The 17,654-nt window shown below is 39.6% G+C and overlaps 1 protein-coding gene across 1 annotated transcript; it reads left to right on the forward strand.

The window, feature by feature from the left end:
* Positions 1 to 15: 15 nt before the first annotated feature.
* On the forward strand, positions 16 to 6,313 carry sox14 (SRY-box transcription factor 14). Its single transcript, XM_086283167.1, has one exon. It carries the CDS (start codon positions 475 to 477, stop codon positions 1,189 to 1,191), a length of 717 nt encoding a protein of 238 aa, XP_086139293.1. The 5' UTR covers positions 16 to 474; the 3' UTR covers positions 1,192 to 6,313.
* The last annotated feature ends 11,341 nt before the right edge of the window (positions 6,314 to 17,654 follow it).

The following is a 17,654-nucleotide window of genomic DNA, read 5'->3' on the forward strand; positions in this document are numbered from 1 at the left end:
GCCCAGCCTTTGAACTTCACCGCTTTTGGCTCGTATTCACGCTCTTCCGCTCATTTCCAAGCCAGGTGCTTGACGACAAACCTCAGAGAGAGAGAGAGAGCGCGTGTGTGGCAGAAAAAAAACCACCTAATACTTTTACGACTCCAGCAAACTGACTGCGGAACATCGCTTTCACCTTTGTGGATTTTTTTTACGTGTGTGCGTCTCGCATGTGTTTTTTCCCGTATTGCCTGGCGCAGGTCTGACAGAGTTGTTACTGGACTTAAACGAAGGCGCACCAGTGTTTAAACTCGGGGAAAACGCACCGGGCGCTGGATTTTTCTTTTCTTTTCTTTTGCTTTTGTTTTCCAGAATCTGAAGATCCCAGGCGGGGCATGACTGGTATCGGGCATCTAGACAGGTGAATAGTTTGCCTTCTTTCCGATCAGAACTTTTCCTCGTCATTAAAATTGGGGATAAAAGTATAGTCTTAAGATGTCAAAGCCTGCTGATCATATCAAGAGACCCATGAACGCGTTCATGGTTTGGTCCCGGGGCCAGAGGAGGAAAATGGCACAGGATAATCCCAAAATGCACAACTCGGAGATCAGCAAAAGACTGGGCGCTGAGTGGAAGCTGCTGTCAGAGTCTGAGAAGAGACCTTACATCGATGAGGCCAAGAGGCTGCGGGCTCAGCACATGAAGGAGCACCCCGACTACAAGTACAGACCCAGGCGCAAACCCAAAAACCTGCTCAAGAAGGACCGGTACGTTTTTCCGCTGCCTTACCTCGGGGACACCGATCACTTGAAGGGACTTCCTGTGTCGGCCGCGGACTCTCTTTTGGGCTCTTCAGAGAAAGCCAGAGCGTTTCTGCCGCCGACATCCGCCCCATACTCCTTCCTCGACCCGAGTCAGTTCAGCTCCAGCGCCATCCAGAAGATGACCGAGATGCCCCACACGTTGAGCACCAGCACTTTGCCGTACGCATCCTCACTGGGATACCAAAACGGCGCGTTCGGCACCCTTGGGTGCCCCAGTCAGCACACCCACACCCACCCGTCGCCCACAAACCCGGGCTATGTCGTCCCGTGTAACTGCACAGCCTGGTCAACGTCAAGTTTACAGCCCCCGGTGGCCTACATACTTTTTCCAGGTATGACCAAGACTGGGATAGACCCATATTCATCCGCACATGCCACTGCCATGTAACCCTCAAGACTCATTTGCTCTTTATAATTCACTTGAATACTGAAATGCATGTAAATATATTATGGACAGCGCGCCCTATTAAAAAGGCATGAACAGTGTTAACTGCCTTGGACTTGTTATGGCACAAAAAAGAGGAAAAAACAAACTTTTGCAGAAATCCACCAAGTTCCTGCCTGAGCAAAGGAGCTGGAGTTTGGTGTAAAGGACGGAGCCCTGTGAACTGTAAGAAATGTAAATGTTATAACGTTTATGGCAACCAGAAAAGGAGGCCTTTAACTTTATTTATTGTGTACATTTCAATGCTGATATGCTGATTTGTGTTGATTATTGATAGGCTTCACTTTTATTTTGAAAAATTGGCTTGCACAATTAGCGTTCATATTTCCTGTATCAGCCTAAGGAGTCCACATTTTTGGCAATTTTATGACGATGTTCTGGACATAGGGTCAAAATCAGGACATGTAGGCTGGATTACATACGGGTTATATTGTTATATTTATCACAAAAAAAGAGGAAAGAAAAAAGAAAACTGGCACATAAAACTATACGGTCTATTTAAGAAGACACAAATGAGGAAAAAAAAATCATTTACATCCAGATGTTTCATTTTGCATTTTTACCTGTGGTTCAGTGCTAATATAGTCACACGCGTCATTTTAGTTTGTTTTTTGTTTTTTAAGGATAACTTCTATTTGAATTCAAGGAGTTCTATGTGTATTTTCTATCTAAGATGGTAATTTAAAACCTGTCATGTTATGGAAAGGATAATGTATCTAGAAGGTTGATACCTCCTGCTCTTTGTTCAAGTGCCGAGCAAAGACATTTTCAATAAAGACAATCTGTCTTCAACCAGATCAATTTCCTGTATTTGTAGGTTATTGAGACCACAGAGATAGCGTTATAATGTGCACGTGCTGCGGGGGCGTTTAAACCGCCAAAATAAAAGTTCGATTAAATAGATATAAAAGGTTTAATGATCACAAACTAATAATTATTTTAAAATTTAAATTAAAATAAATATACAAAATTGAAGTTATAAATTAAGAAAATACTTTAATCTTTTTAAAGATTAAAAAAAATACACCCGAGCTAATCAATACTGTTGATAGTCTGCACATTAGAACAATAACATCAAATCAATCCTCTTTTCCCTCATCGATTCCCTCTCCCGTGTGCGGTAGTTAAAGCTGTCAGTTCCCGGCCCTTTGATCATTCCACAAAGCTTTATTCCTTAACTGCTTCTTTTTCTTTCTTTCTTTCTTCTTCTTCTTTTTTTATTTTTATTATGATGATTGCTCTGCTTCGTGTTGCAGAAGCAGGGTTCAGGCATGTTCAGCGGTGCAGCATGATGAAGGTGTGTTTGTGACACCGGGATGAACCGGTTTTTGATGTTTGACAGTTCAGGAGAGGCCTCCCTGGAGGGATTCCGCCCGTCCGACTCGTCTGACTGCTTAATCACTTCAAGAAGCTGCTTAATTATAGGTTTAACTAATGGCGAATACTGATTTTTTTTCTCTCTCTCGCTCCATTTTTTTTTCACCCAATCTGCGACTTTTTGGTTGGTTGTACAGCAGCCTACCACTCGACTGTGATGCAGTTTAAAAAATCTCTGCGTGTGCGATTTCTGCTGCAGCCAAAAAACTTCGTTAAAACCTCTATCAGCGCCGAGTCATCTGCACGTGTTTAAACCTGCAGCGACCTGTGAATGAAAAAGGCCCCGGCTCTCATTAAGACAGCAGAGAGTGAGCACAGCTCTACAACTCACCCAAAAAAACAAGCAGGAAAGAAAGAAAACTTCGACCCAGCGCCGGGTGCAAGGGGGTCTGTTTCTTCTTCTATTCTTCTTAATGGAGACTGATGGATTTGCGTACCGCGCGCGCGCACGTGTGTGAGTGTGTGTAGCTTGCCCATATTAATACTGTAGTAATAATTAAAAAAATCATTCCACATCCAAATTGTTTACTTATCTGCCAGGAACATATGTGGGGAGAAGTTACCATTCTGCACTATTGCCCAAGGTGCAATTCCATCCTGGGGAGGAAGAGGAGGGAGGGCAGGGGAAAGGAGGAGAGGGGGGCAGATTTTTATGACAGACTTGCTTCTTATCTGGAGCTGTAAATTAGGGTGATACTTCATTGAACCGAATGTGAAGTTTTACATCAAAACCCTAAAGCGCTCTAATTCAACTTTGAAATGAGACAATTATAATTACTTTCAGGAGTAGCTGGATAAAGGCCCGTCTGTGTGTGTGTGTGTGTGTGTGTGTGTGTGTATATATATATATATATATATATCATTCATTTTTAAAAATATATTTAAGACAGTATTGTTTGCAGTCTCTTTTATTTTTAAGTTTTACATCACAGAGACTGATTCACTCACTACCTGTAATTATCCAACTTAGTCACGGAAATTGAGTGCGGTTACAACGCCCTGAAATAAATAACGATAAACGGCATGTGAGAGGTATAATGGGAGGGAAATTATGATTTGGAATTATAGAGGGAAAGGGTGTGTGTGTGTGTGTGTGTGTGTGTGTTTAAATCTCTCTTCCCCCCCTTGACGTTTTTATTGGAGCACAACAGAGAGAATTCAATCTGCCTTATCTCTCCAGGACTCCTTTTCAGCGCGAGATCAGAGGAAAAAGGAGAGGATAATTGTTCTTTATTTTATTTAATTTAACGCGACAGCCAGCGCTTTCAGGTCATTTATATGCTTCATTTGGTGATAAAAGTCAATGAGGAGGGGAAACACCGAGTAAAGCAGGCGCTTTGACTTCTTTTCATTATTATTTTATTTCTCTCAGCAACATAAAGTATATAAAAAAAGAAGTAAAACAGACGAAACAATAATTGGATGAGGAGGTGAGGAGGTGGACATTTTTAATTAAAAGTCATGGGTCATTTACATTATTGTGTTTTAATGTCACCCTGAAATCATCAGCAGGAAATGGACTTTGATAAGTGGCTTTGAGGATGTGGTTTTGTATTTAGGCGTGCTAATTTTCTAAAACAGAGGTCGAAGATTATGATGATGAAGATGATGATGGTAGTGTCATTGTTGTTGCTTCTCTGATGGTGATGATGACGATGATGATGATAGAAGAAGGGGAAAATATGCCAAGGCACAGATCGGCTTATCACAGCTGAATTCATTTTTATTTCAACGCGAGATTTCACATTTTATATAAAAAAAAAAAAAGCATTTTTGTGAGTGAGTGTGTGTGTCTGTGTAAAAGCTGATCTCATTTCAGCATATTAAATATTGTCTAAAAAAATAAAAAAGGAAGAAGTCATCACTGGCTAAATCCTGGTCTATCTAAAATTGAATCTGGGATACCATTTTGACGGGAGAAAAAGTAAAACCGTACAGTTTTGTTGTTTGAAGACGCGGGGGCTTGAATTTGGGGGTCCCTGAATTCTCATTTGAAAGAAATGAAATGGTGAACGAGCTGATAAAGAAAAAAATGGGAGGGGGCGGCTGAGCTGAGAGAAAAGGAATCATGGCACGGTTGTTTAATGCGCTGCACCAGTCGGAAAAGTGATTTACACCAAGACTTTATTCCCCCCGACTGATGGAGAGACAGCGCGAGCGTTCTTCTTCTTCTTCTTTTGCATTATTGTTTACATATACACATGCAGGCGCGCACACGTGCACGTGGGCCTGTGCGGTCAGTTTTCTGGAGATGATCGGATACAGATTGCTTGGATACGGACGCTATGCTTCACCCACAGAAGCGAACTGCATCCATCAGGTTCAGTCTGTGCAGCGGACAGTTTGCGCGAAAGTTTATTCTGCGCTCAGTTAACCCCTTCATTTTCGGATAGTTTTCATTTTTATTTTGTACGTCCTGTAATTTCTGCAACATCTGGAACCCTCAAAAGCCACAACTTCATTTTTGCCTGTCTTATTTTTTTTTAAATTTCTTAAATTATTTTTAAATAAATGAAGTTAAAATAAACGAATGAAATAAATTTCGTGCTTATTTTACGTTAAAATGATTTGTGTGCAAAAATATTTCCTGTATTTATTTGAATACTGCTCAATAATTTTTTCCACATATTAAATCAAATCATAATTTAAACTCCTCAACTCAAAGATGCCCCCAGACATGGATCGCACACTTTTGCCACCAAATGAGAGCATTAAAAAATCTCATTCATGCCAGTGTATAAATCTTTTAATTTGACTTATTAAAAGTTATCACGTTTGACCACCGTTTCATGCTGCATATGTCAATGAGTGAGACACACAATGAGGTAAAATTCATGATCTCAGATCAGATAAAGATCTCAGATCAGAAAAAAATAATAAAAATTTTGTCTGCCTGGATTTACATTTCCCTCTTTCCTACCTTGTTACCTCTCAGATTTAATGGTTGCAATCCACTGTTTCAGGTTCATTTCTACATCAAACGTTTTTCTGTCTTTTATTTTGTTTCTCTGATTTTCTTCTTTTTCTCTCTTTATTTATCTGCATGATTTATAGACTGTTTAGCTGAGACCAGCTGTTGTTTTAGAGCCATGTGACCTGCTTTATTTTAGTTATTCATCCTTGTTATCATTATATTATAATGATGACGATGCATATGCTCAGATACCTTACATATACACTGATGTCGTGATGTACAATGAGACATCACACACCTCCACAGTTGTGTGTATGCTTCTTGTGATACTTTTAAGCCATTGTGTTGTCTTTGTCCTGAATGTTCATGCCATATAAACTTTCCAGTCATGCATGTGAGCTTTTTAATATTTGAGATGACTTTTCAGACATCACACTTTAAATCAATAAGAAAAATATAACATTAATTACAAAATGCAGAGTCTGGAGTGTTAAAGCTAACTTATACTTAAATGACACAATTTTGAAATATTCTGATATTTGATATAAACCTTTGCTTTTGCAAAACTGCAAATTCTTGGTAAAACTCAGTTTCTATATAATGTAATTTTTATGTTTTTTATTTTTAAAGACTCTTGAAGGTCTTTTTAGAAGGAAAAGGTTGTAAGTTTGTTACATATATGGAAGCATAGTTGATAAAAAAAACTCTGATATGACCAATGAGCATTCTTCATTCCTTCATTATTTATAAATAAAGTTGCGTTTTTCAGTGAAATTACTGCATTTATTTGTTTCATTTTTAACAGTTATTCTTGTATGTTGCGTTACATTGGATTTATTTTTCAATTCGCGTAAGCTGTGCACGGTTCAGTGGAGGCCTCTATACTGTTATGAGCTCATGTGACTCTTTTCTTTAATCACGGTTACTTCTTTAACCAAACAATCTCCTCAGCTAATCTTTACAAAATACCCTTTTGGAAACATGCCACACCACCGGATGATACGTCATACCAGAGAACAATTCCCGCTATAATGAAAAGTGATGAGTGTTGAATATAGAAAGATGAATATGCTGTACATGTATGGCCAAAGCAGCTGATTACAGTTTAAAGCATGAAGTGGTCTGTATTTGTCCCACTGCACAGGGTGTAGCTCACTGAGGATTTACTGAGTTCATAAGTATCTCAAAAGATTTTTTTCCAACCAAGCCGAATTGCAGAGACAAAAACAACACATTTAAAAAAGGAAAGATGGGGTAAATCTCCTGATATATATATATATATATATATATATATATATATATATATATATATATATATATATATATATTTTGGCTGGTCTCTAGTGCAGCCTGATTGTTGCCTCATTCATGACACAAAATAAAGGAGAGTATTGCTGCTCACTGACTACAAAGCAAGTAAACAGAAGAAAGTCAGCTTCTGACATCAAGTTGTGAAGGTTGGATGCAAATGCATACACACTCTGTCTCTCTCACACACACACAGAACTACCTGGCTGTTTTAGTGCCTTCAGCGACTCAGGTCGAGGGCAGCACTGGCAGTCCGAGCCAATGGAATCCCTCGGTAAAGAGGATGCTAATCGTAGCTTCTTGTGCCTGAGCATGTCTTCCTGGGCCAAATGAGATTAGAGGGATGTGGGATATGGCGAAACGATGTGCGTGGGGTTCTGGAGGTGAAAGGTAAAGGCACTTATCAGGAGGGTTCCCCTCGGGGTCCTCGACGGCTGACTCAATCAAAACCCTGCACGCACTTCTCACTGGATTAGACTAATCAGGAAGGAGCAGGGGATGTATAGACCACTTATCTGAAAAAAAAACATTGGGCTCTCTTTCCCTTTGAAAAGACCCTACAGAAATGTTTGTTAATTTTATTTATTACAGGAATGCTTGTCGATGTGGCAATCTTCCATGGAATCATTAAAAAGGGCTCTTCCACTCACTGAAGGCATGCACTGTTTACATGCTGCAAAGATAGAGGAGCCTTTGATGTTCCAAATTTCCCCTCCTCGTTCACTCATTGTCTTTATTATTTATATATTTACTTAGATTTTTTTTCTTAATTTATTTCCACCATTTGTTTCTCGTGCCACAGCAGATCAGACTGATGGAAGGTAGTCAACATAACAAAGACCCTGAAAGGTATATGAATATTTATTACCGGGATGACTTCAGAGCCAGACAGGCCGTTAGCAGTCAAAGGAATAGTGAGAAGATAACAGCAATTTTCACACTTATGATTACCTTCAAATTAATCTCTATTTCTTGAAGGGATGTGGGATAGTTGACTAGTCTATCTTCCGCTTCTCGATTAAAAAAAGTTATTTAATCCAAGTTTGAGTTGCTTGTTTGACAAAATAATTCCAAACAATTGAAAATCCTAATGACAGCACATGTAGAAAAGGGTAAAATGCTACTGAAAAATTATTAGGATAGTACTGGAAAACAGCTTTTAACGTATAATTCTGGTACAGGATAGCAGCAGGTCCTACGTGGCAGCTAAAGCAGATCAGTGCAAACTGAAAGTCTTCTATCAAATTAAAAGTTGAATTCATGGTCTGACCAGAAACTGAGGCTAACAAACAACAGATGCCGCAGACGCTGAGCTAGCATTAGTCACTTCAGTGACTCTATCACGCTTCTCCACTGTTCCCACTGTCAAACCGCTAATCTTTATAAACAGATGCGCACATGAATGTGTAGAACCAGACTTTTGTTTCTGGTAGTTTTCTGATTTACAGTTGTAGTCCATTCCAGTATCTTTTGAATAATCACATCTAGTTAAGTAGTTCATCCAACAAAAGACAGATGCCGTTCAATAAAATGAAACACTATCAGCTATCGTCTGACAAAAATTGATCTTTTTATTATCTTTTAATAATGTATCTGTTTTGAACCAGATATCTTGACCACACCAGAAGCCGGGCTTGTAACATGTGACGATGATGTAATGTTTGAAGTTTGCAGATTAGCTGATCAGTTGCCAGATTGTTAAACCTTATACTACACAGTTTACATATTTGTATTTAGCATCATGTTATTGACATTTTTGCCAAAGTCAACATAGCCTTGTTTTAAAAGTTGTGGTACATATTTTAAACAAAGGATTTGAAATTGGTTTTTGTTGCTCACTTTCGCATTGACAGCTCGGAGATGCTTGAAGTCAGGAAATTTACTTTGTCTGCAGGCAATTAGAATTTTCAGCATGTGTGCGCTGCAAATGTAACGTCTGAAAACGTTTTTTATATGACATTTGGAGCTGATTAACCATCTTCTCTTCTTCTCAATCCATCAAGGGGTTCAGAGGCTTCAGTCAGCTGCTGATCTGAACGCACGCAGACATTTAGGCCCGTCACATAATCTGCTAAAGATGACCAAATAGGGTTAAATGCTTTCCTCTTATATACATTGTATGTTTTACGAATAGCAGCTCCTCAACCCAGCATTCGAACAAGAGTGTGATTTCCATTGAAGGCGTATGACTTTTTGTGTCAGTAATCCTGTGGCATTTACCTCGGTTTACCTATGACTTGATTCTGATTTTGGGGAAAGCCAAAAAAAGAGAAAAAAGGATGCTCAGATAGGCTCCAGATGTATGTGCAAAGGTCACAAAAATCTGTGCCAAAATCATCTTAAAGAGCTTCTGTACCGGCAGGCATGTGTTGCACTATGAAGGCATTTTTTTGTATTCTGGGTTGGTGTTAGTAAAAGTACTTTTCACTTGAGTAATGCAGGCGATGATATGTTTTATGTCATACATGGGTCATCGGGACATTTTGTTTTGTGCATGGTGTTTCAAAGGGAACGTGTTCCCCACTTAACAGGATTGTGTTGTGTTTGGAAACAGATCGTGGTTATTTTTTTGCAGGAATCTGCTTGAATAGTCCAGACTAATATTTTTCCTTAACTGAAACTGGGATCTTCAACATCTTGATTTCCTGGAAAATATTTTATTTTGATTTAGCATCTCTAATTCATATATTTTATAAGAGGTTTCATGCAGGAAATCCAACACAGGCTTAAATTATGTGACCCCACCCCACCCCTCTCTCGCCAACCTCCAGCTAAACGTCATATGCTTGCCCATCATTCACCTCAGTAAATCAGTCTAGATGATGGATCAGTTTCTGTTAGCTCATTAATAGGATCACCGTAGATGTTCTATAACATTAAGCTAACTTTGAGGAGACGGGATCTTTTACCGGCTTGTAACATTTGCCAGTCGTTGAGTTACTTGAGGCTGATGCAGAATATTAAACATTCAGTCTGTTGTTATTTACCCTGACCATGCTGCTCTACTGTACCTCGTGTTTGTCCTTGCCTATTCATGCTGTTAACTTCCAGTGAATGCAAGCAGTCACGGCCTGACACACCCTGAACTGAGCAGCCACGGCATCCGATGAAACCAAAAGAACGGCCTTGAGTGCCTTACAGCTGTGATTTATAATCACATTGATTGCTTCAAAGTCCTCCAGTGTACCAGGATGGAATCGGCATGCCATTTAAATCGTTTGCAGGAAGTCTTATATGTGAATAATACGATAATCTTTTTGTCCGCTGTACTGATTTACCTTGGCTCAGGAATGGAATAAGAGTCTGTATGAGAGGTGCCCCCTTTACATTCATTCACCATAAAATGATGTGCACTGTACAACACTGTTATCACCACAAAGCTGTACAGGGTTGATTATGCCAACTAATTATGCCAGCAAATACTTGAGGTAGCACAGAGCAGCAGATGAATAAGATATCAGCCTTGTAGAGAGGCTTGATTTTCCGTATTGTTGAATAATGTAAGATTCAGGTGCCTCCCAGTACATGACATGATAGGGGGCTTCATACAAGATGCACGGTTAATTTCACATTGTTTCAATTGTTACATTGTTGCTAGGGACGACCTCATGAAGAAAAAGAGTCCAAATCATCATATTACAACCTTCAGAGCTCAAGTGTCATGTTAAATACGAATTAAATTGCACCATGTGATGTACTGAAATAGGTATTATCTTATTTAATATGTCACTGAATGCAGTTATGCTGTTGCCCTGGATGACTCACGCTATCTGATTCTCTGTAGTGTCTTCAGGTAATTTGCTTCCCCAGTCACGTTTATTTTACCAGCAATATTACATGAGAGGAGAATGTCACTCGAAGAAATCTGTGTGAGAACTAAGTAATGCTAAAGATAGTGCTAGAAGTATAGTAAATTTGGATGATTTACATTACTTTACCATTACTTGGTAACATGACCTGAAATTCCTTGTCACATAATTAGCAGTACACCACAAAAACCTGTGAAATGTAGGAGCTTCACGATAACTAGCCAAATGAATGCTGAGCGCAGTGACCTGCTTCTAGAAGGACTTTCACTTTAAATATTTAATGTTATTTAACCAATAAATTGTACTTGAAATAACAAAAAACAAACTAAAAACTATTTTTTTATTCATTATTGTTGTTTCTAATAGTAAACTTGTTTCTCCCCTTAAATAAATGAGCTCTTTTTTGACTGTCAAAATGGGATGAAAGTGTGTCAAGAATATTGTGCATGACAAATGAATGAATGAGAAAAATATGCAGTACAGTGTGGCGTTAAGAGACCAGTGAATACATGTAACAAACATGCAAATGAAAGCCATGGGCAAATGCACGTAACCAACAGAGATCCAAAGAAACGGAAGCTGTGAGAGCTGTCCTGCTAAAGAATCTATCGAGTGTGGAGCTCCACGTGTGACGTGAACATACCAACAGGAGGATGGAAACCAGGTATAAAGACACACCAAATTAATACAGAGTCATCTTTTCCCCCTTGTGTTATTTAATGGTGGCTCATGTCTAGTTTAAGTTTGCGGTTTTCTCCTGCTAAGAGGTGGAGGATGGCCTTATGAGCAAATGGCCAGCATAATGAGGTAGTCTTGTTTTGATCCAAAAAAAAAAAAAAAGCACCATTCACGCCATTTCAGCATCATAAAGATGCCCCATGGCCAAAGATGATACTAAATTTATGAAAAAAATTACACCACAGTTCTTAAATGTCATTTGGTTGTAGCTGGAGGAGACACCGAGGCAACATTTTACAAGCAAGAAAAGAAACAGTGTTGTACTTGTGTTGTAAGTGGTTATCCACCAACAGGCAAAGGTTGTAACATTTGGATTTTCATGGATGATGTGGTGTCATGACCTGACAGCATATTAGCCAGAGATTATGAACAATGTTACGCCCTCTGACAGTGGACTCTGGTAGGTATCAAAGGTACTGTGCTGTATGTAATACAATTCAGTTTCTTCTAAGGTTAATTATGAAGTTCCACAGGGTTCTGCGCTTGGACCAATTTTATTTATATTACATGCATCCTTCAGGCAGCAATATTAGAAGGCATAGCATATTATTTTCGTTGCTATGCAGATGATACCCAGGTTTATCTATCCTTGAAGACAGATGACACATCAGTTAGTTAAACTACAGGAATGTCTTGGGCAACTCCAGGCCTCGAGGGCTGGTGTCCCGCAGGTTTTAGATCTCACCCTGGGTCTACACACCTGAATCAAATGATTAGGTCATTACCAGGTGTCTGGAGAACTTCAAGACATGTTGGATCAAGGACACATCTAAAACCTGCAGGACACCGTCCTCGAGGCCTGGGTTTGGACACCACTGTGAGGAATCTTGAAGCCATTTTTGACCAGGATATGTTCTTCAATGTGCAAATATGTAGAACTGTGCACAAATGCAAGCAGTTTATCTTTTGGGTGTTTGGTAGCACTGCTGCCCATAAGTGTAAATGTGGGTGCAAATGGTTGTCTGTTTCTCTTTATTAGCCCTGTGACAGCCTGGTGACCTGTCCAGAGTGTACCCCGTAACCTGCCTATTGCGCTATAGCGGCTGGGATAGGGTGCAGCCTCCCTGAGACCCTGATAAGGAGAGAAGCGGAAGAGAATGGATGAATAACTGTTCCATACAGTGAAGTGCAGGTTCCTCACTACATGAAAAACATTTTGTCAAGATGAACTTGCGGTGACTTAGGGCTTTGTAGGTCGGAGATGAGCAACTTGCAGGGCGACTGTGAGAATGTAATGAATGGAAAAACATCTTTCTGTGTGCATAAAGCTTCAAACTTCCTCTTCAAAATGGAATATGCCAAATCTTCTGGATTCACTGGCAGGTCAGATACATTTCATGTTTTAGCGGGAAATGAAATCATGCTGTGATGTCGCCACATTTGTTATAGATTTTGATAGTTGAGAAAATCTTTGAGGATATTTATTATGTAAAATGAATTAATGTTGCATACATTTTTACATAGTAGCCACAGCCCCACCCTCTTGTGTTATTATACAAGCCTCTTTTGTCTCCCTGGAAAATGTCAAGGCGTAATTGATATTTCTCAGTGGGCTCTTTATCTGTGTGCCATGTTTCAGGTTCTATGATCTGGGTTCACGCTGACCTTTACCAGTGCACTCTTTTCTCTCGCTTTTTTGGGGCCTCTCACTGAAAATAGCTCAATAGGATTTCAATGGAGTGTCTTTCATTTGAGACAATCTTCCCTTCCTCTTCCTACCCGCTGGCTCTTTGACGGTGGCTCTTTATTTTGGGACCCAACTTTTCAGCATGTTATTTGATCTGAGATTTACTGCGGATGCTTTGTCCACTGAGATCTGAAAAATCACCCTGTTCCTCAGCTGTGACAGAGGAAATGTGCTGCTGCTGCTGTCCTTGGATGCTCATCGAGGTAAATGTGCTCAATATTATGTTAACTCACAGCACAAAGATGAGGCTGGATTAAATAAGGTTTTGTGCTTTCAGTAATTAATTGAACAAGTTTCATAAGAGGTGATGCTTTAGAAAAAATTGAAGTTCAAAATGTGAGAATGTATTTTTTGTGATTGGGTCTGATGCTGGCCATGCTGTATTTACCTTGAAATGTCTTTTTAATTCACCGCTGTCTCTTTCTCTCTGCCTCTGTGGCTAGAACTGAAACTATATTTTCTCTTTATGATGAATGCTGCCATTGTTCCACAGAATTTACACTGAAAATTGCCCGTTTTTATGACCCCAATTGCATCTTTCTTCACTTCACTGGAGCGTTTTCTGTCTAATTCAGCAGTGGCTTCGAAAAAGGAAAAACTCAATTACTATTTCATAACCGTAAGAAGATCTTTAACCCTCAAATATAAAGCTGGTTTCAGACACTGTTACATATATTAGGTTGCCACAACCTGCCATCAACTCTGTCTGAGGTAAACTAGGCCAGTTATTGAAATCATATAGTTTTTCCATTTGTCAAGGTGTGACATTATCAAAATGCCAATGTGGAATTCATATAATAAAATAAGTCACAAAAAGAGAGCATGTTTTTTTTTCTTGACCTGAGTTCAAACACAACTCAACATGTTGAATCTAAAGCTTATTTTACACTCCTACATTGAATCATAGAGGAGCCTATCATGTAGCCTGTGCAAACCACCAATGCCTAGTATTTATACTTGGTGTTTCTCTGCAAGGTTGCTGCCAAAACAATAGCTTGCAGTGTAGTTTTTCTTTTTCGATCCATTTTCTTCTAGTACATATAAAAAATTAAAATGTCCAGAGAAGCAGGAATGACGACACTGAACGGGGCAATCACAGTAACTGTTTCAGTGTGACACAGTTTCACTTCATGGGACGTCCACATCAGGTTACAGCAGTATAAGTTACAGCATTGGGTTTCAGGAGGTTTTTTCTTTTCTTATGTACCTACAGTATATATTTAATACAGAAGCATAAATCCGCTCTAAGATCTGAAAATAAGATAATTAAAGTTGTTTTAAAAGAAAGGGCGATTAGAAATAACCAATTAACTCCATGTCTTTGTGAGGAAGGCAGAATACCTGGAGAGAACCCACACAGACGAAGGAAGAACATGCAAAACATGCACCTACAGAATGGTGGATTTGAACCCAGGACTGTCTTTCTGTGAGGCAGCAGTCCTAACCACTGCACTGCATTAACTGACAGTGAAAGTACAATAAAATGCAACCTATGTACACCCCAAAAGGTTGATTCTGTTCATCTGGACGTAGGTGGACCTATTTATCACTCTATCTGTATGACAGTGGATTGATTACCATTTCTCATCACTCATACTATGTACAGCCTTATGGAACATGCTGTGACAAACCAGCCAAAAAATACCAGACAAATGCAACTGAGAAGCACAAATGTGTTATACCTGTATCGATACTGTATATAAATGTGGATCTTTTCTAAGAAAAAGTGGACACGTTTATGTAAAACTGAACGTTTTCAGTACCATTAATCTTAGCCGTCGCTATCTCAGATGTTCAGCCCCTCTCCTTGACCGGCCGCTGCTATCTTCAGTGCTCTTAGTAACACGATAGAAGGAAACTGGGAAGCTTCCAGTTCTCGCCTGTGAGGCGCTTGTGCCACCAACAAGCCTGTGATGCATTGCTCACTGACTCCTTGTCCTCTCCGCTTTCTCCTCCGCTCCTTATCTCTGGGTGATCCGCACAGATTTCAGACCCTGGATTCCCTCTACTGCAGCATTTCTTCTGCACTGGTGACCTTTAACTCGGGTCAAGAGAAATCCCTTATTCAGGCAGTTGATGGGGAGCTTCAGCTCGCTTTTCTGTTTGTGCTAAGAAATCTACAGAGGTGGTGGCTGTTATACCAGTAAGTCGATGATATCATTCAATAAGCATATTGTCAGCAGAGCAAGGTGAAGACATGTTACTGTATATTCAAATCCAATGTGCTGTTTAGGCATCAAGATGTGTGTGTAAAAATACCTGATGTGTAGGTTTTGTTACGAGATCTTTGAAATGTTGCAAAGGCCGAGATATTTTAACTGTCAAAGCATTTAAATAAAGTTTCGTATTTAAAAAAGTGGTTTATAATCATCACAAAACATGTAATTGAATTACTTGTATTATTTATCCCTTATAATAAAGTTGAACTTACAATGGAACAAATGTCTAAAGTAATGTTTTAGAAACAACGTCACTCTACATTCTTCTCCAGTTTTTTCCAAAACACTTTCTTTTTACCCACAATGCAACTTGTCTGTAGTATAGTCAGGTATTTGTTACACAACTACCTGCCAGTGTGACCTCAGTATGGCATTAAGAGAGCTAAACACCATGGTCTGTATATAAAAGATGGATGTGTGTGGGCTCAAATTGTGGTCATAAATATTTTTTACTTGTAAATCAGTTTTGTAGTTGTAAATTAGGATTTGTATGTGTAAAAAGAATTTGTGTGTGCGTAAAAAAGATTTGTGTGTGGACTTACAGTTTGAATTCAATACAGTTTGAAGCTGGAGGATCTTTATATAAATATCCGATAGCAGCTAGGTCCCCTAACTTTCAGCAGCTGTTGAAAGAATAAAGTTGTGGTATATCAGTGGTTAGAAATACCATTATTACTTTAGGATTAGTTTAACACAAGGTCAGGGCTGCCCCGGGACCATTGCTGTGAGTCACAGTGCGCAGCATAAAGGTCCTTTCACATCCGACGCAGCGTGTGCTGCTAATGCTAACTGCTAACTAAAAGCCAAGGATCCAGAATTTGTCGCGCTGGCTGCTGAGCTCTGTGGGTTTTTGCAGCAGCTCTACCTGTACTAGATGCACCTGCTCCTTGTCGTTTCTATCTCTGACCTGATGTCCTCTACAAGAGTTTCTGTTTTTTTATCTTCAAATGTTCAATAAAAACATGTATCGCTAATTCATAACGAAGAAAGCTTTGTAACTATCTCCACTAGTGAAGACTGTGGGGACTATCCCCACAGTCACACAGACTTGCCCAGCTTGTCTGCAAAAGTTGCTGAGACCTTAAGTATTTATATAATGTTCCAAATATGCTTCTCTTTATTGGCTTCCTGTTAAATGCAGAATTGAATTCAAAATCCTGCTTCTCACATACAAGGTCTTAAATAATCAGGCCCCATCTTATGTTAATGACCTCGTAGTACCATATCACCCCGTTAGAGCACTTCGCTCTCACACTACAGGCCTACTTGTTGTTCCTGGAGTATTTAAAAGTAGAATGGGGGGCAGAGCCCTCAGTTTTCAGGCCCCTCTTCTATGGAACCAGCTTCCAGTTTAGATTCGAGAGACAGACACTATCTCTACTAAAGCATATAGTTAGGGCTGGATCAGGTGACCCTGAATCCTCCATTAGTTTTGCTGCATTAGGTGTAGGCTGCTGGGGGATTCCCATGATGCATTGATTGTTTCTTCTTCAGTCTCCTTTCTCACTCACTATGCATTAATAGGACCTCTCTGCATTGAATCATACTTGTTATTAATCTCTGTCTCTCTTCCACAGCATGTCTTTTACTCTGTCTTCCTTCTCTCTCCCCAACCAGTCGAGGCAGATGGCCGCCCGTCCCTGAGCCTGGTTCTTTCTTCCTTCCCACTGTCGCCAAAGTGCTTGCTCATAGGGGGTGATATGATTGTTGGGTTTTTCTTGGTATGTATTATTGTAGGGTCTACCTTACAATATAAAGCTCTGATAAAACAGAAACTCTAATTATTGCTCCTGACCATATGAATCCAGAAATTAGTCAGCATATCAGCTTCTTAGACCCTTATGTAAAATCGAGCCTTAGAAACCTCGGTGTCACATTTGACAGCTCGATGTTGCTCGAGCAGCGGCTGGTCCGAAGCTGTTTTTATCATTTAAGGAATATTTCAAAACTCAGACTAATGGTGTCAAAGGCTGAACTTGAGATGATTATTCATGCTTTTATTTCTTCACGTTTAGACTACTGTAATGGTCTTTTTACTTGTTTTAACTAATCATCTTTAAATTGTCTTCAGACTGTGCAGAACGCCGCAGCACGACTTTTAACAGGCAACAAGTGAAGATCTCATATCTCTCCAGTTTTGGCCTCCCTTCACTGGTTGCCTGTAAGTTTTAGGTTTCATTTTAAAATTTCAGTTTTAACCTTTAGGGCCCTACATGGTCAAGCCCCACAGTACATATCTGACCTGCTGAAACTGCTCTAAGGTCATCAGATCAGAGACTGTTGATGGCCCCACGCACTTGATTCAAAACTCGTGGTGATCAGGCCTTTCAGGCAGTGGCGCCAAGGTTGTGGAA

Source organism: Aulonocara sp. 'chitande type north' Nkhata Bay, linkage group LG23 (assembly GCF_057382095.1).
Source record: "Aulonocara sp. 'chitande type north' Nkhata Bay isolate Kocher_YH1m ecotype deep benthic linkage group LG23, A_spYH_male_GT1.1, whole genome shotgun sequence".
Taxonomy (NCBI): domain Eukaryota; kingdom Metazoa; phylum Chordata; class Actinopteri; order Cichliformes; family Cichlidae; genus Aulonocara; species Aulonocara sp. 'chitande type north' Nkhata Bay.